Below are 25,091 nucleotides of genomic sequence, written 5' to 3'. Positions count from 1 at the left end.
TCTACATAAAATAGGTTTGTGTTCCTCCATGTTTCTTTGAGCCTTCCTGTTAAGTTGCCTGTGTTGTCTATTGATCAGGAGGAAAATGTAATCTGGTGTTTAATGAGCCTAGAACTTGATAATGGATGGCGCTGAGAACATCAAGGACAGTACTATTACATCCAGAACTAACAAATGTTAAACAGTCCTGGATGGATACATTTACACTGTTGTTTTCATTAAGGGGGTTTGGGTGAAAATGTGCAGAATTTGGGAGACCTACATATTCTGTAAAAGTGTCAGACATGGAAGTTAAGCCCAGTGAAATGGCTTTGGGAAAGTGAAAGTCTACATATTTTATCAGTGTTCATTTTAGCACTCATTAACTTGAGTGATGGCTCGGATTGGGGATTTCATCATCTTTTTTAAAATTTAGCGCTGTATGCATAATGCCCAATACCCACCTGACATCAGCTTGCGACTTGGAACTCACATTGGGCAGTAGCCTCAGTAAAGGAGACAGTTGGATATTTCCCCATTCACCTGATTTCTCTGCTCTTTGAACACAACCGACAGTTTAATCTGTTTCCGCCCTCATTTACTCTCTATCACCCTGAAGATGTGATGTAACCTGTAACCCCTACGACAGCTTGGTCACCTTCTATCAGACTGTTTGGTAACACAAAAGTTCAGAGGTAAATAAAATCTAAATTGACTGAAAAAAAAGGTCTTAAACTGAGTCTACAGAAGATTGGGACGAATTATTGACAAACCGAGATTTCCAACCAACTTCTTATGTGGCTTGTTTTTACAGAGTAAGAGCCGGACCCATCTGCTCCCACTAGAACTAGTTGCACGGTTGCTCTCATCTGAGAGATAAAATAGGTTCCTAAAATAGGATGACAAAATGGCACCTACGGTATCCATGGTTACCTGGTTGCAGGGAGAGCCAGGCGCCACAGTAGACAAGCCTTGACATCGCAGCTTCTGATTGGACATCTGTATCACCGCAGTCGTGGCTCAGACATCTGACTGACACTGAAAATTTTGTTTTTATTATAATTCCTATTTTAATCATCTTGTTTGTTTCCCTCCCTGTGTTGAGAGCGTCACCTGCCGTCCAGGGTCAGTCAGGGCTGGAGAGTGTGAGAGTCCCTGACATGTTGAGTGAAAGGTTTCCAGCCATGTGATCTATAAATGAAGAGCTTTGGTCCGAGCTGTCAGCTTGTATTACCTGTGGCTTCCCTTCTCAAACGCTCTGAGCACGAGGACAGTCACAGCGGACTGACACGCCCGTTTACCACAGACCCTCAGAGAAGCTTCAAGCTTGGTGACATTTAGGATTCATTAGACTCATCCAAGCGTTGCTCTAAAAAACCTTTGAAGTGCAGAAGTTCTGCTTTAAGTGGGTGTGTAATATATGTTGTACTGAATGTACCGTTTCAGTTGATGGATATGTTGAGCATTTTAGTTCAAAACAAAATCGACTTTAATTCATTTACAAAAACAAACAAAAAAATCGACTTTAATTCATTTACAAATCAGAAAGGTTTAATACCTCAAGGAAGTAGTAGTTATGTCCAGAAACACATTCTCTTCTGAGAGCCATTTCCCCATGTGCTGACATGAAGGCTTCATGCAAATACAGCAGAACAGTTGGCCTCTCCCGGCAGGCAGGACACCTTGCCAGATGGTGGAGAGCTGTGTTTGTTGAATTTTAAGTCCTCAAAAGCAGCCTCAAATAGACTTTAGTCCATCACTGGGCCTCTAGGGGTGCCTTTGACAATCCTCAAAGATAAGGAGGAAGACAGAGAGGAAAAAGTGGATAGTCAAATGTTCTGTCAACAACAAGTTTGATATTCAGATCCTATATCATGTTTACTTTCAGTTCATCCTCTGATAAAACAGTTACCAAAATACCAAAACAGGCCTTTCCAAATATGTTGTGGGCGCACACACACACACTGTTGCGTTTATATACACACGCGCACACACACAAACACACGCGCACACACAGTGTGACAGTAACACTGAGGAATGCTCAGTGGTTGTTCAGCAGCGTGATCCTGCGATACGGCTGTCGGCATGCATCAGGAAGCTACAGGAGAGAGATTGTTTTGGACTGAAGGAGAACAGGGAGTCTGTAGTCTGAAGGAGGGCAGGGAGTCTGTAGTCTGAAGGAGAGCAGGGAGTCTGTAGTCTGAAGGAAAGCAGGGAGTCTGTAGTCTGAAGGAAAGCAGGGAGTCTGTAGCCTGAAGGTGAGCAGGGAGTCTGTAGCCTGAAGGAAAGCAGGGAGTCTGTAGCCTGAAGGAGAGCAGGGAGTCTGTAGTCTGAAGGAAAGCAGGGAGTCTGTAGTCTGAAGGAAAGCAGGGAGTCTGTAGCCTGAAGGAGAGCAGGGAGTCTGTAGTCTGAAGGAGAGCAGGGAGTCTGTAGTCTGAAGGAAAGCAGGGAGTCTGTAGCCTGAAGGAGAGCAGGGAGTCTGTAGTCTGAAGGAGAGCAGGGAGTCTGTAGCCTGGGCTCTGTCTGGGACTCGGAGGCAAAGCTTTCCGAGGGAGCTTTCTAAGACAGACTCAGGCTTCACAGAACAAGGAGCTCGGTGTGTCACTTCAAGTGTGAGCACATTGCGACACACACTCTCCTCATCCTTGGTTTCTCAACAGCATTGTGTTATGTGGTTGTTTTACTCTCTACGGCTCTCTAACACAGACACCTGACCTTTATGGAGTACATGAGTAGCATATGTACAGCTAGGGTAGCTGACCTTTGTCTGGGCAAAGGCAACAAACAGTATAGGATTGAGTGGGTTGGTGTTGTTTAACAAACAGTCACCAGAATGTCCTCCCCAGTTACATTCTTTCCAACCTCTCACCTGGAAAGAGAAAGCCTGCAGGTGATGGCTAAATAAAACGCTGCCTCTCTAACGGCTTGCTGTCTTTCATTAACGTCCTGTGGCTATTTCCATTAGTGACTCTGAAGAGGTATGGAGAGGGATGGTATGTTTCTGCTTCGACAGCCTCTCTCCTCACCACACTCTCTACAGGAGAATGCTGAGCCCCCAGTCGCAGCTCTCTGCAGCCCAGAATGCCTCTGCTGGGCTGCGTCGAAACAACCTACATTAGCGAAACCTGTCAACATTCTCACAAACACGTATGTAATATCAGTGTATGTAACAACTAGAGAAGGTTTAATTTCAAAATCACTACCAGAGCTGGGTTGTCTACTATCCACTCTAATCATTGGAAGCTGGTACACCCGGTGCTTTGGACAACCAGCTACACTGTTAGTAACAGGATAGCAGCTACAGTAGCGCAAATGCTAGCAGTCATAATGTACCATTATTTAAACTAACCTGGACACGACCGGCTGCAATCCTAGTCCACCGCTCTATACGGAGAGCTAATTTAACTACTAGGCTACAGTAACTATGGCGACACAATGGATGTAGCCTGGTGCGCCGCAGGAATTTTAGGCCCCATGACAAAAAAATCTAATTGGGCCCCTTCTGCGCAGCTGTTGTCACCACATCTCTAGAACCTAACTGTCCCATCAAAGGCTTTACATAACTCCGATTAAAGTTTTGCAACTGTTTTGCTTCTTGTAGTTCAATACTAGTACTAGCACAATATTTACTGCTAGTGATTTGTACACGCAAGTTTGCATACAGTATGCAGTTCACTAGTTGATGCAAGATTAAAATCCACATAAAAAATGTCCTGAAGGCAGCACCAAACCATTTCATGCAGATGCCCCTGTCAGTCAGGGGCCCTTGGAATTGTCCAAACTTTTCTCCCCTGTACGGCGCTCCTGGCTGTAGATGCAGTTGTGTTCTCTGCCCACTTCAGGATCGAAGGGAACATTAGCTACAGTGTGTTTGTGTGCGTGCGTTCGTGTGTGAGTAAATTAAAGCAACAGGGTGACGTAATTGGACAGGCATATATACAGATGGTTTCTGCTGAGCAACATGACTTCATCATATTATACCCCATTCCCTTCATTTCAGAGCATATTTCGTGCACATGCTTCCGTTATTAGATTGCCAATGTTGTGTGGGAGCACATTATGCATAATGTGGCCTATCAATATTAAAACAGAGTTTCAGTTGTTTAATGAGTCGAGTTTCAAGTGATCTGCAAGCAATAAACTGCAGATGGCTATCTTGCAGTGGAAAGAAGCATATTTGCCAAATGGCTGTTGCAGAGAGATTCAGAACAGTATGTAAGTATGCACTGCTGCATGCTATGTCAATGTTAGAGCTATTAGTCTGCTGAATTCACATTCTGAATCCAAAACCAGAATATCCGGAAGAAAAAATCTTCGCACTCGATCAAATTCCAGAACCCTGTTTTGTTAACTTTTTCAAGATCTCTGTGTTTGGTCACCCAGTAGCCTATTTAAACATTTCCACCTCCCGGAAATGAGTGTCTGCAGGTTGGGATGTCTGCATGTGACTGTGTTGGGATGTCTGCATGTGACTGTGTTTCATGTGTCTGCTAGCATTTCACATATGTGGATGTGAGTTTTCAGAAGTATGAATGCGTGTATACGTTATGTGAATGTGTGTTTCATATGTGTTTGTGTAAGGACAGCCTGAATTATTTCCTAAAAGGCCCCTCATACATACCTATATCTGCTTTTAGATCTTGTTTCGATGTTCTGCTCCGTGAAGAGAAACCTGTAGTTTGTTTCTTTGGTTTAGATCGCAGGTGAGAGATAAAGAGTTCTCTAATATGCAGAGGACTGGGCTGGGAGGTGGTCGTCAGGAAATGAGATAGAAAGGTCAGAGAGAACGAGAGTGATGAGTTTTCTGTTTAGAAACACTCACTATTCCTCCAGCCCCCTTCTCGTGTCCTCACAGTCCTCATTAAGGTTCATATGGAAGACCATGGGGTGTTACTTACCAGATTGCTTCTCAGAAAATGAACTGTTCAGCTCCCTAGAACCGCTTCCTTGTACAGCTCCATGGTACAGCTACCTGGTACAGCAATTGTACAGCACCCCAGTATAGTTCCCTAGTACTGTACCCTAGTACAGCTTCCTAGTACAGCTTCCTAGTGCAGCACCGTAGTACAGCTACCTAGGACGTTGCCTAGTGTGGCGTACAAAGTTCCTTTGGCCACCATTAAAGCTTAATGAGCTAATTTGAATAATTGAGAAAATGTACTTTCAGGAGTTCAGGAAAAGAAAAGTTCTCACACCATTATCTCCTGAGGTCATTCAGTCATCCTTCTTTGTTAGGAAGGATCTTGGCCCAAGTCTGGCAATAACTGTCGTCTTGCTAGTACTGTACTTAAGAGTAACTTTCCTCCATAAAGACAATCAGGGGAGATGGTTTCAGCTCCTGGTCATTCATCAGGGACAGGAATAGTTAACTTGTAAGTATCTCAAAATGATTACATGCTTTTCCAGAGGTCCACAAATGCCTGTTAAAAGCAACACTGTTTCTGTTGCAGTTATACACTCTTATGAGCCTTGACATGATTGTATTTGCTTTTAAATGTTTTGTTTTACTGTTTGTTACCAGACTTGATAACAAAAAAACTATTTCCGTGGTGACACGCTCCTCTGAGTTTAATTTATGTTCATTCTGTCACTCTTTTTCTCAGTCACCCATGTTATTAGAAATGGTTCTGTACTGTGAGGAGTCTGGGAAATTGAGTGTGACTATCCTGAGCAGGGTGTCACATTCAAATAGAATTCAATTAACTGTCATCCCCACCAAGGTTGAGTGTGGAGGTTGCTGCCATGTCTGAAGAAGACCTGCTCTGAATTACTGTAAGAACTTTCTAAGAATGTTTTCCACACTTTCTGCTGAGGTACGTCATACCACGAGGGCAAACAATGGCAATACAGTAGAAGAAATCCACTCTTATAATAATAATAATTGAAAGGCCCCGAAGTCCATGTAGTCCAAAGAAGTGAAGGAAAGTATGTCTGCCAAAAGGCTCTTTCCTTTAGGAAAATACACTGTAGTTTGTAATGTTCTTAAATCATTTACACTGACATCACCTTCCTCTTCCTCGTTTTACCCATCCACCCGTTGTACTCTTGTCTTTATAACCGTACATTTATAGTACCTGAAGGTTTACCTGACTCGAATGTCGTTCAATAAAAATGAAAGTGCCTTTGCCTCTTGATTGCAGTGTGCTTTTTCAGGACTCCTCTGGAGAGGCGATTTAGTCTCTGGTGATTTGATTAAACCTTTTACGTCACCTTTCTCATCAGCCACTGCCAGAAAGGTTATGAGACTGTTGGTTGACATTGAATCTTAAATAAAACATGATGCTGTATTAAATCACTGTGTTTGTGGCACAGAACACAATCTAACTAAGAGCATCACATCAGTTGCAGAATAACGTCAGTTTGAGAGAACTACCGACAACGTAACATTCTGAGAGTTACAGCGACCCCTAGTGGAATATCGCTCATATCACAGGTGTGTTGCGAAAACTCTCGGAAAATAAAGATTGTCTATCTTCATTATGACACAAACATGGACACCGAGAACAGACAATCTTGAGATAGTTCCATCACACAAAATATAATGGCCTTCATTTACATTAAGGTTTCAATAGGAGACAAATCCATTGAATATACAGTACATTACAGTTGTACGAGATACTATGGACCATACTTAAAGAACGAAATATGGATACATCATAAAACTGATTTTAAATGATTTTTGTACAAAAACATCAAGTTGGTCTCTAAAGTGTAATGCACCACAACCCAAATACATAAGGCTTCAACAATAAAACGCATAAAGCAGTGTAAAATAAAAATGGCCATATCCTTCTTGTCTGGATGACTGAAAAGAGTAGTGTTTTAACAATAAATATAAACAGTAATACTGCAAGCTAGCTCCTAAAATTGTCACGGAACGACAGTACATTTGCATTACTATACACCTGACATCTTACCGTAAACCCACAATACTTCTCTCATATTCATACTAATCGTCTATGGCATTCGTTCTGAAGTACTGTAGTTGTGTGTACAATGACGGCTGTGACTGTACGAGGCCCAGGTGTCTCTGGTCTCTGTGACTGGCTGTGAGGCAGGGCAGAGTGTGAGTCCTGAGTCCCTAACAAGGCATGGGGCGGAGCTCCATCAGTGGTGTCGTACGGGGGGCTGTCGTACGGGGGGCTGCCGTACGGGGGGCTGCCGTGCGGGGGGCTGCCGTGCGGGGGGCTGCCGTACGGGGGGCTGCCGTACGGGGGGCTGCCGTACGGGGGGATGTCGTACGGGGGGCTGCCGTACGGGGGGATGTCGTACGGGGGGATGTCGTACGGGGGGCTGTCGTGCGGGGGGATGTCGTACGGGGGGATGTCGTACGGGGGGCTGTCGTGCGGGGGGCTGTCGTACGGGGGGCTGTCGTGCGGGGGGCTGTCGGGCGGGGGGCTGTCGTGCGGGGGGCTGTCGTGCGGGGGGCTGCCGTACGGGGGGCTGTCGTGCGGGGGGCTGTCGTACGGGGGGATGTCGTACGGGGGGATGTCGTACGGGGGGCTGTCGTGCGGGGGGCTGTCGTGCGGGGGGCTGTCGTGCGGGGGGCTGTCGTGCGGGGGGCTGTCGTGCGGGGGGATGTCAGGTCCTCGCAGGGGCGTGCCGGGCTAGGAGGACGAATCCTCTTCCACCAGGTGCAGGGCGTGCCTCTTCAGAAGCATCTTCAGGACCTCCACCTCCCGTTCCGTTTCCCGCAGTTTTCTGCGAAGGCTCTCGTTGCTGCTCTGAAGCTTCTGGTTTTCCTGAGGAGTTCAAACAACAGCGTTACCGACACTCTCCCACTCAGCTGACCACATAGCTTAGTCTCAAAAGCTTGGATTGACACAAGGAGTGAGCGAAGATCTTAAACTCACGTTTTCCAGGAGTTGGCAGGTGGGTTTGGTCTCCTCGTCCGGCTCCTTGGGCTTGGTCCCCGTTGAGTCTCGGTTCTCCCAGAGGGCAAAGTAGCGCTGCTTGCGGGTGGGCACCGGGCTGGGGCAGGGGGTGAGGGAGGCTGGGGCTGGGGCCAGGAGGGTGGGCACCGGGCTGGGGCAGGGGGTGAGGGAGGCAGAGGCTGGGGCCAGGAGGGTGGGCTGGGGGCGGCTGGTGTCTTGGGCGAGGTTCCCCTCTGTCTGGGTGGTGCGGTCCACCCCCGCGGACCTGGCCAGCGCAGGGGGCCGTCTCAGGGGGTGGCGGGCGGGAGATTCTGGGCTCCAGTCCTTGGACTCGTCTGGAGGATACAGGAAAGAGCTCTCCTCCGAGCCTGATACAAAACAGTGGAATCTTATCACAAATCACAACATCTTATCAGTCTGAACCAGCTCCCACGTGCCTTCAGCCGTCAGCGAGCGGCCAGACGTCATTTCTTAACCACAGACGGCATCTGATGATGTTGACTAAAGGTCACAATAAAGAGTTTGTCTGAACACTGATTTTCACCAGTTCCTGAAACGGCCTGCCGTGTTCCTGTAAATGAAGCAGTTCCCTGATTGTTGACATGCACAAGCAGCATGGTTTTCGGAGACCACCTACAGAGGGGAATTCCCCGGCACTCTAGTCTAGCAGGTTTCCATTAGCTAGATCAGATCATTCCTCTGTTCTAATGTGCAAGCCTAATGACTTCAAAGTTTTGGCTAAGAAATTGGTAACATCTATCAAAACAATTAGATTGAAATGTAATTTACATCCAGGCCTGGTCCTATCTTGAGCACAGGGAGGTTATTACTCTACTTTATTTCCCAGCAGATGGGGCTGTTTGAAAGTATTAAAATTATAACACAACCACAAAGCTATCTAGTGGTTATCACCACTAAACTAGAATGTCACTATGTCAGGAGTGTTACACACACACACACACACACACACACACACACACACACACACACACACACACACACACACACACACACACACACACACACACACACACACACACACACACACACACAAAGCACTCTAAACATATCCTGTACCTTCTGAAAGGCCAGTAGCGGTGGATGTAGATCCTGGTATTGGACTGTCGGTGGGATTGTGTCCTTTGGCATTCTTCTTACACTCGAACGCCACCTGGTCCTTACACAGCTTGTGGCAGTTCATCCCACAGTCTGTGTAAGAAACACAGTAAAGCAGGCAGGTTATAGCAGGCATTCTGTTTACTCTGAGTTATGTAAGCTTGCCTCATTATTATCACCCTACAGTACTTGCTAAACTGTGTTAATTTTCTCTCCTTTCCACCAACAGTGACACTGTCGTTCAGGCTCAGAGTGTTTCTCAAACGTTGGGGTGCTTGTAAACAGCTTGTTTCGAGAGTAGAATCAAGATAATCTTCTGTGGTTTTGACTGCAGGCTCCACAGTCTTTCATGTGCTGCAAAGTTCAGTTTAGCAGGTCTGCAACACGCAGAAACCACACACACACACAATACAACCTCTCAAGATAGCTCAACATACTTTTACTTTACTGGCTCCTCCTACCTCTGAACTCTCAAACAAGCCACAAACAAAATACCCTGAGAAGCATCTCGCTAAATATGGACAGTAATCTGCATGGTATGACATTTAATACAATTTCCATAGAGCGTTCCCATCATGCAAAGCAACGCTAGGATGACATAATCACCTCTGCATCTGTAGCCCTGTTTGATGACTCCCCACAACTGCAGAGAAGAGAACAAGAGGAGGAAGGAGAGACGTTTACAGTGTGTAGAAAACACTATGTGACGGTATCTTATCCAAGACTATGGGAGTCAGGTGGCTGAGCGGTTAGGGAAGCGGGCTTGTAATCAGAAGGTTGCCAGTTCGATTCCCGGCCGTGCCAGATGACGTTGTGTCCTTGGGCAAGGCACTTCACCCTACTTGCCTCGGGGAGAATGTCCCTGTACTTACTGTAAGTCGCTCTGTATAAGAGCGTCTGCTAAATGACTAAATGTAAATGTAAGACTACGGAGACAGGGTGAAACATAATTTTAAAAGTTCTTAATTCCTACTCAAAAACAGTAACTGAAGGGTGACATACAAATCCGGAGCAGTTGTCACAGAAGGTGGGTTTCATATAGGTGGTCTCCTGGAAGTTGTGTACAAATCCCAGTCCCAGCTTGGAGCAGATGACACTCGCCCGCATGAAGTATGCCGTGATCTCCTCTCTGCTAATGAGGCCCTCCCTGGATCAATATACAACACAGATAGTCAGAATGGAGGCCAGTACAAGTGTCGGTTGAAATTGTAGTCTGAATCAACTCACTTTTCTTTGTCCATAACACAGAAGGAGAAGGGAAAGCTAGCAGCGATTTTCTCAAAGTCCTCATGAGAGATGAAGCCATTCTGCTCATGGTCATAGTTTTTAAACACAGACTGGGAGACAAACAAGAGGCATCCATTATCATGACGGTGAAATCTGAACCAATGGAGGGGATCAAATGTTATGTGCTAGAGCTATATACAGAAGTGTAAAAATACTGTTGTGGAATTACAGTAATTGAATATCATGACTAACTAAATGCTTAAAACACACAGAGTTCTCTCTCCCTGACAGCACAGAGGAGAAGGATCACTTACATCCACCATCCTCTGAACGTGCTTGCTGATGGTTCGGGGGTCAGGTTTGGGGGCGACCCCTGGTGCCCAGTCCACCACAACAGGAGGTCTAGAGGGGGTGGCTGGCTGATGGCAAATAGAACAGATCATTAGACCAGCATCGGTGGGGCATGATCACGTTGAGAATGTTAATAAACAGATTGTGGTGGGTCACTCTCTGTGAATAGGTCTGTTGTGTGTTGGTTGAATATATTTGTTTTGCAAGGTATTGTAAATGAAAAGTGTATTTTTGGGGGCGTTATTATAATCTTTTACTCACGGGTGCTTTGCAGTTCCGGGATTCTCTGGCGTACGACAGCTCGTATATCTCATCTTCAGTGTAGTACAGGTCCAACGACAGCTGGAGGAGAGCAGCAAACCACAAGAGATTAGAGAACGACGAAAGACACAAACGTCACTTCAACATTTAAAGTACAGTCATTTAGACAAAAGCGGAGGCAACATTTCCTGAGTGAGTGTAACCGGTATCACCAACGCACCGTGAGTAGGTGAACCAGGTCTTTGTTGGCCTCCAGCCGTGGAGGCACCTGCTGCAGCTGGATCAGCTCGGTGATGTGGTTGTAGAGGGCCTGCATCTTCTGGACGTTCACCTTCTCCTCCTCCACGTAGTCCGGCATGGCCTCGTTGACGGAGATGAGGTCCTTCAGGTGCACTCCCAGGATTGGGATCTTGAAGCCAGCACATCGGCTGTAGGCCTGCCGATAGTTGTCGTAGTTCCTACAGGACGACAGCAGGTCTGTCATCTCGTTCAGCGCCTGTGGAGAGGTCGGAGGTCAGTCCCAGGGAGCAGACAACCAAGCCTTCTCAGAGGTCGACGAGTTAGTAAGGTGGGGGACTATGGATCATGAGGTCGCAGGTTCAAATCTACCCCTGTACTGCAGGAGCAAAGTGTCTGCTAAATGAATACATTATTGTTAAGGTGTACAGGCAGGAGGAGTGTCTGCTAAATGAATACATTATTGTTAATGTGTACAGGCAGGAGGAGTGTCTGCTAAATGAATACATTATTGTTAAGGTGTACAGGCAGGAGGAGTGTCTGCTAAATGAATACATTATTGTTAAGGTGTACAGGCAGGAGGAGTGTCTGCTAAATGAATACATTATTGTTAAGGTGTACAGGCAGGAGGAGTGTCTGCTAAATGAATACATTATTGTTAAGGTGTACAGGCAGGAGGAGTGTCTGCTAAATGAATACATTATTGTTAAGGTGTACAGGCAGGAGGAGTGTCTGCTAAATGAATACATTATTGTTAAGGTGTACAGGCAGGAGGAGTGTCTGCTAAATGAATACATTATTGTTAAGGTGTACAGGCAGGAGGAGTGTCTGCTAAATGAATACATTATTGTTAAGGTGTACAGGCAGGAGGAGTGTAAGCTAAATGAATACATTATTGTTAAGGTGTACAGGCAGGAGGAGTGTCTGCTAAATGAATACATTATTGTTAAGGTGTACAGGCAGGAGGAGTGTCTGCTAAATGAATACATTATTGTTAAGGTGTACAGGCAGGAGGAGTGTCTGCTAAATGAATACATTATTGTTAAGGTGTACAGGCAGGAGGGTTCTTCTGCTCGCAGGGCGTGTGTGTGGTGTGTGTGCGGAGGGAACCTTGGAGAGCTCGTTGGGGACGTGGGAGCTGGTCTCCTTCAGTCTGGAGATGGAGCTGTGACACAAGCCCCCCACTACGGCCATCAGGGTGTTGAAGTTGTGCATCAGATGGAGGATCTGTTGGGAGAGATGAGGGGAAGGGAGGGGAGAGAAAGACAGGGAGAGAGAGAGAGAGAGAGAGAGAGAGAGAGAGAGAGAGAGAGAGAGAGAGAGAGAGAGGGTGGGTGGTGGGGAGAAGGAGAGGGGGAGATAAAGAGGGATGGGGAGAGAGAGAAGGAAAGATAGAGAGAGGGGGATGGGGGAGAGGGAAATAATTCTAAATCATCCTCAAATTCTAGTGTTTACATTAGGCAGCTTTCAGCTGTAATTGTCACGTTTTACTCCAATCACACTATCGTCAAGCTGATTTCCTTCCTAACCAGTCTCTACAGAAGCTGAAGCTACGGTGACGCAGGGGCCAGGTGGTCTGTGGTTCATTTCTTCAGCAGTGGCTGGAGAAGCGGAAGTAGAGTGCTCCTCTGGCCTCACGCTCTTCTCACGCTCGCCTCCCAGCTCTACACAGAAACCCAGCCATCGCATGGGGAACTAGCCAGGCCTGGTCAATACTGGTTACTCTTTCTCCTTCTACTTCCCTGCTCTCCACTGTCACCATTTAGACCCGGTACATCCATTAGTCCTGGCCCCTACTATACGGTTAATATTCCAAACAGACAGTTTCTGTTTTGGAGTGTCTTTGATGGACTGAAAGCCTATCACGCAGCTCTTGACAGTCATTAGCAGCCCACTTTGAATGTGTATTATGTAACTTGCAGCAGATGTTGCTACCACCACAGCACATCTCACAGTACAGTGTAGGACACGTGACGATACCCTCAGAAAGATCTGGATGTTCAATTCAATTAAAATACATTTTATTGTCCATCCCCATAAGGGTAGAAAATCGTCCTTAAACAGAGGCTAAAGACAATTTTCTACCCCCTTTGTGGTTGATTTTGTACCCCCTTATGGGGATGAACAATTATGTTAAGTTATGGACGATAAAAAACATAGCACTGGGTAGAAAGGTGCAGCATTGAGGCAGTACCTGAGCCACTTGGATGAACTTGGTGAAGACTTCAGCTCTCAGCTGGGATGTAGGCCGGCTCAGGACCATGAGCTGCACCCACTGGGAGACACCATTACACAGCGCGATGGAGCGTTCCATCATAGGAATGTCCTTCATGCAGCAGCTTCGGATGTAAGTCTGGTAGTCTCCAAACTGACGAAGCAAACACAGGAACAGAAGGGAAGGGGTTTGTGTCAGTGACGGCTCTGAAGTGAGACTGGGCTGAGAAGTGGTGTGTCGGAGGTGAGCTGGGTCGGTCTCTGCTTACTGATATCCTGCAGAAGGACTTGAACTCCAGGAAGGTGAGGTGCTCTGCCAGCTCGATCGGCTCCAGGTGGTCAAACAGCAGAGAGACTTTTCTCTTCTTACTGCTGTTGGCCTTGATCTTCTGACTGGCCTTCCACGACCAGTCCCTCTCATTTCTGCCACACACCAGACACAACGTTTATACAAAACATCCATCTCCAGGATTCTGTTCTCATATTTCACACTTAAAAAAAAAGTTTTTTCAAGAGATAAGAAATACAAAATGAACCCAAAGCCCTTTGCATGAACTTCATGCGCAAGGTCGTCATTTAGCTGTGACAGGAAGAAGCCCACAGTGATTCTGTTTAAGACGCTCACATCCATTTGGTCTCCAGCAGGGGACACAGCCTCTCCTGACCGCGCTCTCTAAGCAGCTCCTGGAACTCCTCCAGGGTGTCGGACAGGCTGGTGTGGAGCCGAAACATGGTCCAGAACTCCCTGATCCAGTACCTGGGAGAGGGAGACCATGTTATGTAACAACACTAGAATGGCCCTGCCCTAACCTCAGCTCCCCACCCCTACCACCTTTCCACACTCTTTATCTGTTTGATTTCGGTGTGTGTTTTATGATATGTTGATGAGTGATATTGAAATCTACTGTGGGCAGGTAGGATTAGACACACACATGCACACACACACACTTACTTGATGAGGTAGCAGATCTTCTGGCAATCTGTAGACTGTTCATTATCCACGGCTGTTTTAAATGTAACCAATCGGGTTAAGAAAAAAGTTTTCATCTGTACAGCTTGTGCTCTCACTCCCACAGATGCCTCTCATGACACTTGATTTCAGCTACAACAGGAAACATATAACACTAAGAGGTGAATACCTCGTATGTAGTGTTGGAAGTACACATGCACAAAAGAGCCTGATTCAGTTTGATGTAGTGGACTGACAACAGATGATCACAATGTTCTCGTTCCTTGAAAACCGAGACTTTGCAATAGCCACGTGACAAGCTAAAGACCATGTTGGTACGTAAAATAACACTAATCTCAGTTCGGGGAAAGCAAAGCAAGTTTACATCTGTGGGAGTGAGAGCACAATTAATGATCCTGGTTGTTGTGTCATACGCTCAGTGCACAGGGCCCACTGGGACTCTGGATTCATCCAAAACAACAACAAAAACACGTCCTTGTTATATAAAAACAGGTCTATAAAAAGCCTGACACTCTGGGCCACACAACAGCACTCTACTAGCAGAAATCAGCTTGAAGTGATGCTCATAAAAAGGCTAATTGCGTCATGGGACTTGAAGAGCTACCCACACAACTCCAAAGCCAGATTGGGATGAACGCTGTTCATGGCTCCTGCGCATGCTTCCTCGATCCTAACCCACACTCGGACCATATCTGAAGCAGCACCCAGAGTCCGGGGCTGAGAGGGAGGGTGTTAAATATAGCCGGGGGTGCGTAGGGAGAGGGGAGGTCTGACGTGGGTGAGAGGGGCTTCTCAGGCGGTGTTTGGATACCGCTGAAGAGGACATGTTCTGGGGAGAAGTAATTAACACCTGAAGCCCAGAAGGCAATCCTCTGCTCCAGGACGGTTCTCAGATCTAGTGACGACACTGCCCGCTCTGAATGCTGAATTGGCACCTCGATAACAGGCTCTCGCATTTGACACTGAAAAAACGACACTCGCATTTCCTCTGAATTGGGATGAGTGCTTTTTCTATAGTCCTTCATGCATGGTAATGAAACTCAAGATGTGTGGCACGTGAATTAGAAGGAACACGACCCCCAACATGCAACAGAAGGCCTCTGAATGACAGTTGGTCGAATCACAAATATCCCCGAAGAGAAGAGGCATGTACAGTACAGCACTGAGCCTTGACAGGCAAACCAGATCTTGATTGCCTGTTGCTACTGACAACCACTAATGTGTCTTGGTAGCATCACAGCTCAGTCGGTTAACTTGTTATCCTTGGCAGCACGTAACACGGGCACTGCGCTGCAGAGGCAGAGCAAGAGCAGAGACGAGCGCTCAGACGAACAGGTGATCAGGAAGAGGATATAGGGTGGAGAGTTTCTGCAGGAGATCGCTGGAGGACATGAGAAGCCGATGCATGGTCAGGGTGATGTTCATCAGATGGCTGCTCCCACACACACAGCCCTCCGAGTCTGGAAGAGAATGCAACCACACACACACACACACACACACACACAGAGCACGTCATCAGACATTCTGTTTCACACTAAAGTGCCAATTTTGAAAGATGGGGAATATCTAGGCTATATACGGTCCTCAGTCTATCTTGTGATCAGATGCGAGTAGATGTGATAACTTTGTGACTGAATACTTCATCTTTCTACTAATATAATGTTGTCTAAACCAATGGGAAGTGTTATTTATCTGACTTACAAAACCACAATCTTTCAGAATTTTGCAACACCTTTGTATCATCACTACCTAGGAAAGAAACACATTCATACTTCTATCCAGCAAATCTTGACAGCATGTGGACTACAGCAGGTAGCACATTTCCGAAATCTAGCGGGTTTGCCTTTCCTGTGATGTGCCATACCTCACTTCCTGTGATGTGCCATATCTCACTTCCTGTGTTTGAGACCACCTCCCCTGTCTCTGCTAACTGCAGGCCTGACTGGAGGCATAAACTCTGGGGATTCTCAACCTCCTTAAAGAGCTTGTGTCTGGAGATATCGACAAAAAGGAAAGTGTGACACCAGGGGGGAAAATATCTGTTGAAAGGATTATAATAAACTCACTGTGAAATACAGTGTGGAAATAATTCTAGATTACCATGATTACGAGAAGCTGAGTGGAGAGAGGAACACGTCAGGTTTTAATGACAGAAAAGCTGGAGTTAGGGTTTCTAGTCTTGTTTGACAGGTACTGCTGGTTATGTAGTCCACCACCATGACTGTCTAAATTGATATCAAGGCAAAAACTAAAAACAAAATGTGTGTGACCAACAATCTTTCTCAGGCCCATTTTATGGTCTAGGTATAAACTGTTAAACTAGATTTCAGATAAGGATGAAACAACAGGCTCAATGCATTAGAATGACGTGTTAACTTTGAGCCCAGACAGTTGTCATTGTCTTGACGCCACCAAGGACACTGGGTTTCCATGGAACCCCATTTATCCTCCTTGAAATACCCCGACGTCATGGCAACCCGCTCACATCTAATCTTTGTTATCTGTGTGCAGAGGGCCACTCCAGCTCTCAGCTAATCCTGGCTCCCAGAATGCCCTGGTCTGCAGTTCATGGTGTGTTGCAAGTACGCACTCACTACAATGTCATCACAGTCCGTAACAATGACATCCAGACCCATTTAGAGAAGTCTCACAAAACAGACCCAGTGAGGAAACATGAAGTGAAAGAGATTTTGACGTTGGTGAAATTAGGTTTCGGATGTCACTCAATCTTGATGCTGTGAGAATATAAAACATCCAGAATCACAGCCACCGCCACTGCCACCCTCCCCCCCCCCCCCCCCCACCTCCTTAGTAATAAAATGGCATAAAAAAACAAGCAAACCTACATCCTCTACAAGGCAACAGGAAGCACATAGGATTCTTCAGGTAAACAATTACTTTTAAGCCTTTAACAACACTCCAGCCCTCTCCTTCTCCTAGCACTCCAGCCCTCTCCTTCTCCTAGCACTCCAGCCCTCTCCTTCTCCTAGCACTCCAGCCCTCTCCTTCTCCTAGCACTCCAGCCCTCTCCTTCTCCTAGCACTCCAGCCCTCTCCTTCTCCTAGCACTCCAGCCCTCTCCTTCTCCTAGCACTCCAGCCCTCTCCTTCTCCTAGCACTCCAGCCCTCTCCTTCTCCTAGCACTCCAGCCCTCTCCTTCTCCTAGCCCAGACTTGACTAATTGCAGAGGAAATCCCCTCTGGGCCACTACTTTGGAAAGAAACTCGGCTACACTGACAGAGGAAGGATGTGATGACACTATGGCCACAATGCTTGTGCCCTGCTAGAATGCAGCACCGGCCAACCCAAACATGTTGTGTTTCGACAGAGGTCTGTCAGGAAGGATCATTGGATCTCAGTGTAGTCTGACATCATTGTGTCTCATTATTACATTACATTACATTTTAGTCATTTAGCAGACGCTCTTATCCAGAGCGACTTACAGTAAGTACAGGGACATTCCCCCGAGGCAAGTAGGGTGAAGTGCCTTGCCCAAGGACACAACGTCAGTTGGCATGACCGGGAATCGAACTGGCAACCTTCGCATTACTAGCACGACTCCCTAACCGCTCAGCCACCTGACTCATTATGTCTCAGAGACACTCCTTATCCCTTTTACGGCCCCCTCGAGAATAGGGCTGACCTGCGCCAGATCCCACGTCTCATTCCATAGATACAACAGCACTGTTGATACAACAGCAATGTGTTTACATCATAATCGATTGATAAGAACGTCCAGCGTTCGTTAGGGGAACACGAGCGCTCAGAGGGCGGGAGAGGGGCAGTGTTGTGAGGACTTGGGGGTGAGGAGTGATGATGTCAGGCAGCATTGATCCAGGCCCCAGGGAGTTATGCACTTCAAAGGGCGGACGGCTTCTGAGGAGCCACGTTTGTGGCTCTGACCTTTGGGCCCGGCCAGGCTTGAACCAACCATCAGGTCCTTCAAATAGCTCTTACGTGTGCTCTCACATTTGAAAAGGTGGCCCAGCCCCTGGCCCTCGGGGGGCTGTCTCTGATGTGGGGCAGAAGCAGCTGGAGAGCATGAGATCAGCCACATTCTAGTCTTCACTGTTCTGTGCTTTCACCTCCCCACACCTGCCTGCCTGTTCACCTCCCCACACCTGCCTGCCTGGTCACCTCCCCACACCTGCCTGCCTGTTCACCTCCCCACACCTGCCTGCCTGGTCACCTCCCCACACCTGCCTGCCTGTTCACCTCCCCACACCTGCCTGCCTGGTCACCTCCCCACACCTGCCTGCCTGTTCACCTCCCCACACCTGCCTGCCTGGTCACCTCCCCACACCTGCCTGCCTGTTCACCTCCCCACACCTGCCTGCCTGGTCACCTCCCCACACCTGCCTGCCTGTTCACCTCCCCACACCTGCCTGCCTGTTCACCTCCCCACACCTGCCTGCCTGTTCACCTCCCCACACCTGCCTGCCTGGTCACCTCCCCATTCCTGCCTGCCTGGTCACCTCCCCATTCCTGCCTGCCTGTTCACCTGCATCCAACAGCTGCATTTGAACAGAAGGATTTTACAACCTCCATGCTCTAAGACGTTGAAGTAATCCTTATGATGATTCAAGAGAATAAGGATTCTGAGGAGCGAGGTTTCAAAGGAAATTTAGTTTTGTTTAAAATAATGCATAAAAGCCTTTGTGTCATGGACCGAGTTAATGCTCTGTACACTTGCCTGATAATTCATCTAAGCCTTAAATGAACAGCCGGCTAGTCTGTTCTCATTCTCCATCATGACAGATAGATGTAATTATGAGATGTCACTCTGCATTCTCTCCTTTGTAACACCTCCTCATTGCTCTCTTCTCTCCATTTTGTCTCCAGGCAACAGCAATCTGAATGCTTGCCTCTTCAAAAAAGAATCACCATAACTTTGAGAGCACTCCACACAACGTAGCAAGGCACGTCACATTCACTTAATTAATTTATACTAGTATAAGACGTTAATCATCTTGTCAAGCAATGTCAGATTTCAAAGAACAACCAATTACTTCACATTTTATGTATTTAAAGTAAACTAAGACCAGATTCATGTTTTCAGAGGGTTAAAGATCAATACTTCATGTAGGCACAGGAGAGCTTAGACCGAGGCATGTGTGGTCATAAATATTAATCCATGTTTTAAACTCATGTCATTCACTGCCACTGGATTTTAGCATTGTTATTGCAAAGATAAACAATCCCTGTACTGTTGCAGGTGCTGAACATCCTCAAAGTGAAAACATCTGAATTCTGAGCAACATTTCATCAGCATCGCCGTGTGAAATACCATGGACTGTAAAACCTACTGTGTGACCAACGTCCAATAAAAATACAGAAAAACCTTATGCCTCCATGAAATGCACAACAGTCCTCAGATCGCCTGAGGCTCAGCCTGCCACCACAGGGGGCCAAGGAACAACACAGGAACAATGTACAACAACAACAGTCATCTTCAAAGTATAAAAACCGTCCGCTTAAATAAATCACAGGAATAAATCAGCTGATATTCACAAACACAGACACTTTACGGGACAAGCTAACCAGTATATGAGAAGCTTGAAGCGTTACAACATACCAAAGGTCTGAAGACAGGCCTGGATGAGTTCCTCCCAGCTGGCTCCCTTGGTGACATTTCCCAGAGACATCATCACCTTCCCCTGGGTCACCTGGGCCAGGCTGGGCTTGAGGAACTTGGGAGGGCAAGCAGGAGGAGAAGCCCTGGACCTGGAGGCACATCCAGGAGAGAGGTGTCTGGAGGACAGACACAGGAGAGGGGGGGGGGGGGGGGGTGAGGGGAGAGGAGGGGGAGGGTTTGTGTGTGTGTGTGTGTGTGTGTGCGTCAAGTCAAGTCAGTTTTATTTATAGAGCACATTTCAAAACAGGCAATGCGGACCAAAGTGCTGCACAAAATCATCAAATAAGGCAAAACAACAATAAATAAGAACAACAGACAAACACAATTACAGTAAGCACGAGTGTCCCTAAACTGACTCGAAAGCCAAAGAATAAAAATAGGTTTTAAGACGAATATGTGTCTGTGAGTGTGTGTGTGTGTGTGTGTGTGTTGGATGGTAGTCAAAATTGTTTTTCGTTCTTTCAAATTAAATAAAGGCAATTTTTAAAAGCTTTTCTTAACGTTGTCTAAGACCAAAAATGTCTGAGCGTATAATGACATTTATACGCTCTGTGAAGTGTACTCAAAACAGTGTTGATTGAAAATGTTAACACATTAAAACGGTCACATTTGTTATATCCTTCCTTACAGTCTTTTTTAATTGCAGATTTCTATTGTGGGAACCACTATATCAAGATTTCCTTTAACTTTTTAAACTATGCCGCTTCCAAAAAAAAACGACATGAAGATAAAAACATGCATCATCTCAAATCAAGACAACAAGACTTTCGAAGTAAATTTGGAGTACAAGATTACTGCTTTTTACGCACTGGCATTTCAACCATATCTGCAAAGTTATTGAAGATATGAACTTAAAACTCGAACTTAAAAACATGCAGAGAAAAAACACAATAAAGATAAAGAATAAGTAGCTAACGTTTTAGCGGAGGTTTTGCGTAAATAAACTGTACAGAATGTTATAGCCTTCTTGGTAAACATTTTCAGTCAAACTTACGGATGTTCTTTTTCCTTCCCAGTCATTCCTACTGTATTTCCATGTTGGTTATTTTCCTTAGATTGATATCCCATAGCCAGATACTGGGCAACAAGTGGCTGAACGAGACTATCCATCTGTCCTCTTCGATGAGCGCACTTCATTGCGTGCTTGTTTCACAGAGCGGCCGTTCGCCCGCGATGAGCTCACCATTGTTCTGACTTGTCAATGAGGATGACACGAAATTAAGATGCATCGTGCTGTGTCTGTGTGGGCGGAAAGTCAATTGAACAAAAGTTGTTTTGGGGATGCTTGCAATGCCATTGCTCAATAATATATGCACAGAAGGTAAAAAAAAAAAAAAAAAAGACCACCCACTTTCTCCCAATTTCTTGTTCAGGTATTCCGCCCACTATTTTCATGTATGCTAAGTAAATATTGTATAAGCCTACAATTCTACATTGAAATGAGTACCAAAAAGGTCTAGATAGAAGGGAAAGAATATGAATTGGCACCGAGCAAGTCCCAAAACATCAAAACATGAACTCCAACAGTGTGCTGCTGAGCAGGAGAGGTGGGGCTTTAAAAAGGCAGTTTTCTGGTCTAGTTTGACTTGTTTCAGCCTGTCATCGCCTGTTTCCTTGGATGAGCTCCTTTCTTACTTGTCCGGACAGATGTGGTGCACATGGGTGAGATAGGATGTGTCCATGTCAGGCAGGGCCAGACATCCCTGCTTTCTCCCTTCAAATCCATATTAGGTGTTGGTTGTAATGTTTTCATTCAGCAGAAACTTTTGTCCAAAGAGGCATACAGGGGGATTTGAACCTGTTGATCTGCAATCAGATGTTCTACCACTGAGCTATGCCTATCCCCCTGCTAGTAAAATGTATTGTTTTATACGTTTTATCTACTGTATGATTATTCCACTGCCTCTGTGTATGCTCTGGAGGGTGAGTACAATGTGAAACTGCCAGTTCCAATGTTGACATAGGCACAGTCATTGTATTGTGTTGGTCAAATCAGGGAATAACAGCTCCACAGAAACATTATCAGTGAACACTCCCCTGGCCTACTCCCATAGATTAGACAACCACTTCCTCTAGACAGTTTGTCTGAAACTGATAGGGCACTATATGAAGACCACAACATTGGTGTCTGTTGTGAGATAATCCTAAGAACTAGGATCAGCCACAAGATGGCTATATCCTCTAAATCAGTGTAAGATACTTTATAATGTGCTTTACAATGTGATTATAGGTGAGATTTACCCACTATTGTATTTGTGTTTGAACCAACAGTTTTACATTTCTATAATTTGCAAAAATGCCTCAGGCCTGCCATCATGTGGTTGAAGTCAAGTTTCACTTCATGTTTATTGAAGAGGCCACTCAAAACTCAGTTTGAGTTAAATGCTTAAAACTTTTATCTCTGAAGATATCATAACTACCATATGTATCGAGGTGAATATATTACAACTAACACACCTTTTCACTTGACACTATATATTTAAACATTAGAATAGCCAATACCTCACAATATTTGCCATGAAACAGTGCTGAAACAGTCACATGTCTGACATACCTTCTGTTGTTGCTCTTCAACAGAGTGGTTGTAGAAGTGAAGAATTGAAGCCGCTCTTGTTCCCTATCCATATGATAATCTCCACCCAACAGGAACCGCATTACTTTACCTCAGAGTTTACAGAAATGCAGTAGGCTAGGATCTGTAGCCATGTTGCAACATAGTGTGTAAGCACATCTAATTATGAAGCCAGGAATCTGTGTGGGTGTATTATGTGTGGGTGTCTGTGTAAAAAAAGTTTAAAGGTTGCAAAAATATTTTCGAAAACAACGTTTTGAAAGGTTTAAACAATATTTCTGAAAAAAAATATTTTCGAAAAAAGTTTCTAAAGGTTGAAAAAATATTTTTCGTAAAAAGTTTTGAAAAAAAGTTCGGTTGAAAACAAATCGAAAAAAAGATGAGAAAAAAACGTTTTGAAACGTTGAACATTTTTGTTTTGCTCTACTCTGTTTTTAGGCGGCTGCATATATGAAAAAAACAAACATCTAACCTAAAACAATTCTCACAAAAGGTTTCTCAGCTGTTTTTTTGTAGTATTAGGTGTCCTTAATAACATACTAAAAGTTTACCAAAGTTTGACCACTAGAAAGATGTAATTTTCAAGATGGTGTCCAAGATGGGAAGAAAGCCCTTAAAATATCCCAACTCCTTCATTATTTGACCTAGCCAAGTAATCTTGGTGTCTAACCCCATGTTTTCTGGGTCTATGAATCCATTGGACTTGTCTAAATTGCACTGACATGATTACATACTTATGGAATACATGATTTTGTGAGATTACTGTAAGGTTTTATCTTTGTTTGGGGTGAACCAGAGATGTAAACAATTTAGCCTATGTCATGTAACTCCTACTCAGTACGTGTTTTTGGACACATACCAGGCCTGTGTATGAACCCTCTAAAATGGTCACTCATTTCTATTTGAATAAGGTAATACATAAAAGTAATGCATCCTCTATAGATGTTTTTGAGTATAAAGGTGGTCAATTTACTAAACCCAACTAAATTCACAATTTTCAGCAATTCAGAAGACACTGATCTAGAAAAGATCAAGGAAAAGCTTAGCGTTTGCACACCATTCTCTCCAGACCTATCTCTGAGAAACATTGAAACTGGTGTTGTTGCCAAAAAGGAGGTGAATGTGCATGAGTTTGAGACTGTTGGCAATGAGATAATTAATTGAAAAGATGATTGGAAAACCTGTTTTTGGAATATCCTTCAAACGGAAGGATGAATACATTAACGACCTAACGGCCGCCATTTGAAAATGGGGCCTTTCTTGGAGTTAAACTTTGGTAAACTTTTAGTATGTTTTTAAGTACATCTGATACTACTGTAAACCACTGAGAAACCTTTTGTTAGAATTTTTTTGGGGTCAAGTCATATTTACAGCTGACTATTTAGGCTTCTCATACTCTCCCCTCTCTGTGTGTGGGAGAAAAACTTTGGAAAGATTGGGAAAAACGTTTAGAAAGGTTTAACACATACATTTAAAAAAAGGTTTCTTGAGGTTTTTGAAAGTTCCAAGGACGTGCAGTTTGAAGAGTAAAGTAGTCAGGATCGAGAGGTTGGTAACTACTGTACCCTGCCCCCCCCCCCTCCCCCAATGACCCCGCTGGATCTTGGTGGTATTATATTTCCGATTAGGTGGTGGCTACCCGACTACCCCTCTCCGGCTCTGCAGGCATGCTACTCCATTTGTTTGCTTAGCTTACGTCAAGAAAAGTTGCCTCGAACACGAAGCAAAAAGAACAACGTATTGTGGTCAGTTCCATCTAGAATAGGCCTAGTCTATATTTCTAAAAATTAAGTCAAAGGAATACTATGTATACAGTACTGATAGCACATATTTTCATGGAAGTTCACATGATATCTGCTTTAGATCGGATTTGTACCCCATTCTGCCAGTTTTCTGATTACTGCAATTCAAGTTTACATGCTCGCGGCTGGTTGTCGCACAGTATGACGTGTAGCCAGCTTGTTGCGAGATTGCACGAGCCTCCCCTGCGCATAACCGAAAGAACCAGCAGCAGGTCAAGACGGCACGGTCCGTATCTCTTTGCTGGCCTCATTGCTCTATCGAGGCCTTTCAATACAAATGACTGGGGGCGCCATCTTTAAGCAGCTTTGTTGCTTGGTCTAGTTAACTGTCTATACTATACACTGTCACGATTAAGCGATAATCTAAGTACTAGGGTACGCAAGGTGGGCCAAAATGACCATGGACGACTTCCAATTTCTAGACAGCTTTAAAAGAAAGCAAATAAAAATAACACTCAAAACAGCGACTTTCATTGGCGTCGTGCAGCGGATAAACCTCAACAAAACAGTAGTTTTGGATGAAGGTAACAAATTAAACCCATGAATCAATTAGCAATATGCACACAAGAGCTAGCTCAAAATCTCGATAGTTAGCTACTAGCTAGTTACCCTCTTGCCTCATAAGTAACAAACACTAGCTAGCAAACTGAAATTACAGTTTTTTATGTTTCAGTTGTTGATGTCAAGAGAGGGAGGAAGTTCCCTGGTGTGAAACTTTTCTTTGGACATGAAATACTAAATGGTAAGGTGACGGGGCATATTTGTTCTGTCTTGCTAGTCTATCAGGCAAGCAAAAGAGCAATGTTTCGTTGCATTTTCTAATCTAGCTAACGATTTTGCAGTGGAATTTCCCC

At 45.2% G+C, this 25,091-nt stretch overlaps 1 protein-coding gene across 1 annotated transcript; it reads right to left on the bottom strand.

The window, feature by feature from the left end:
- Positions 1–7,478: 7,478 nt before the first annotated feature.
- LOC136948781 (RAS guanyl-releasing protein 1-like) lies at positions 7,479–21,200 on the bottom strand. Its single transcript, XM_067242817.1, has 17 exons — positions 20,858–21,200; positions 19,804–19,979; positions 15,584–15,689; positions 14,212–14,274; positions 13,885–14,016; positions 13,529–13,682; positions 13,240–13,413; positions 12,156–12,272; positions 11,029–11,304; positions 10,809–10,889; positions 10,511–10,615; positions 10,197–10,306; positions 9,972–10,116; positions 9,576–9,612; positions 8,931–9,062; positions 7,833–8,221; positions 7,479–7,721 (listed from the first exon to the last, which is right to left on the bottom strand). The coding sequence occupies exons 1-17, from the start codon at positions 20,998–21,000 to the stop codon at positions 7,587–7,589; spliced, it is 2,475 nt and encodes an 824-aa protein (XP_067098918.1). The 5' UTR covers positions 21,001–21,200; the 3' UTR covers positions 7,479–7,586.
- Positions 21,201–25,091: the final 3,891 nt, after the last annotated feature.

Source organism: Osmerus mordax, chromosome 9, assembly GCF_038355195.1.
Source record: "Osmerus mordax isolate fOsmMor3 chromosome 9, fOsmMor3.pri, whole genome shotgun sequence".
NCBI classification, from domain to species: domain Eukaryota; kingdom Metazoa; phylum Chordata; class Actinopteri; order Osmeriformes; family Osmeridae; genus Osmerus; species Osmerus mordax.
The sequence above is the reverse complement of the archived record's forward strand: the minus strand, read 5'-3'. Positions and strand labels throughout refer to the sequence as shown.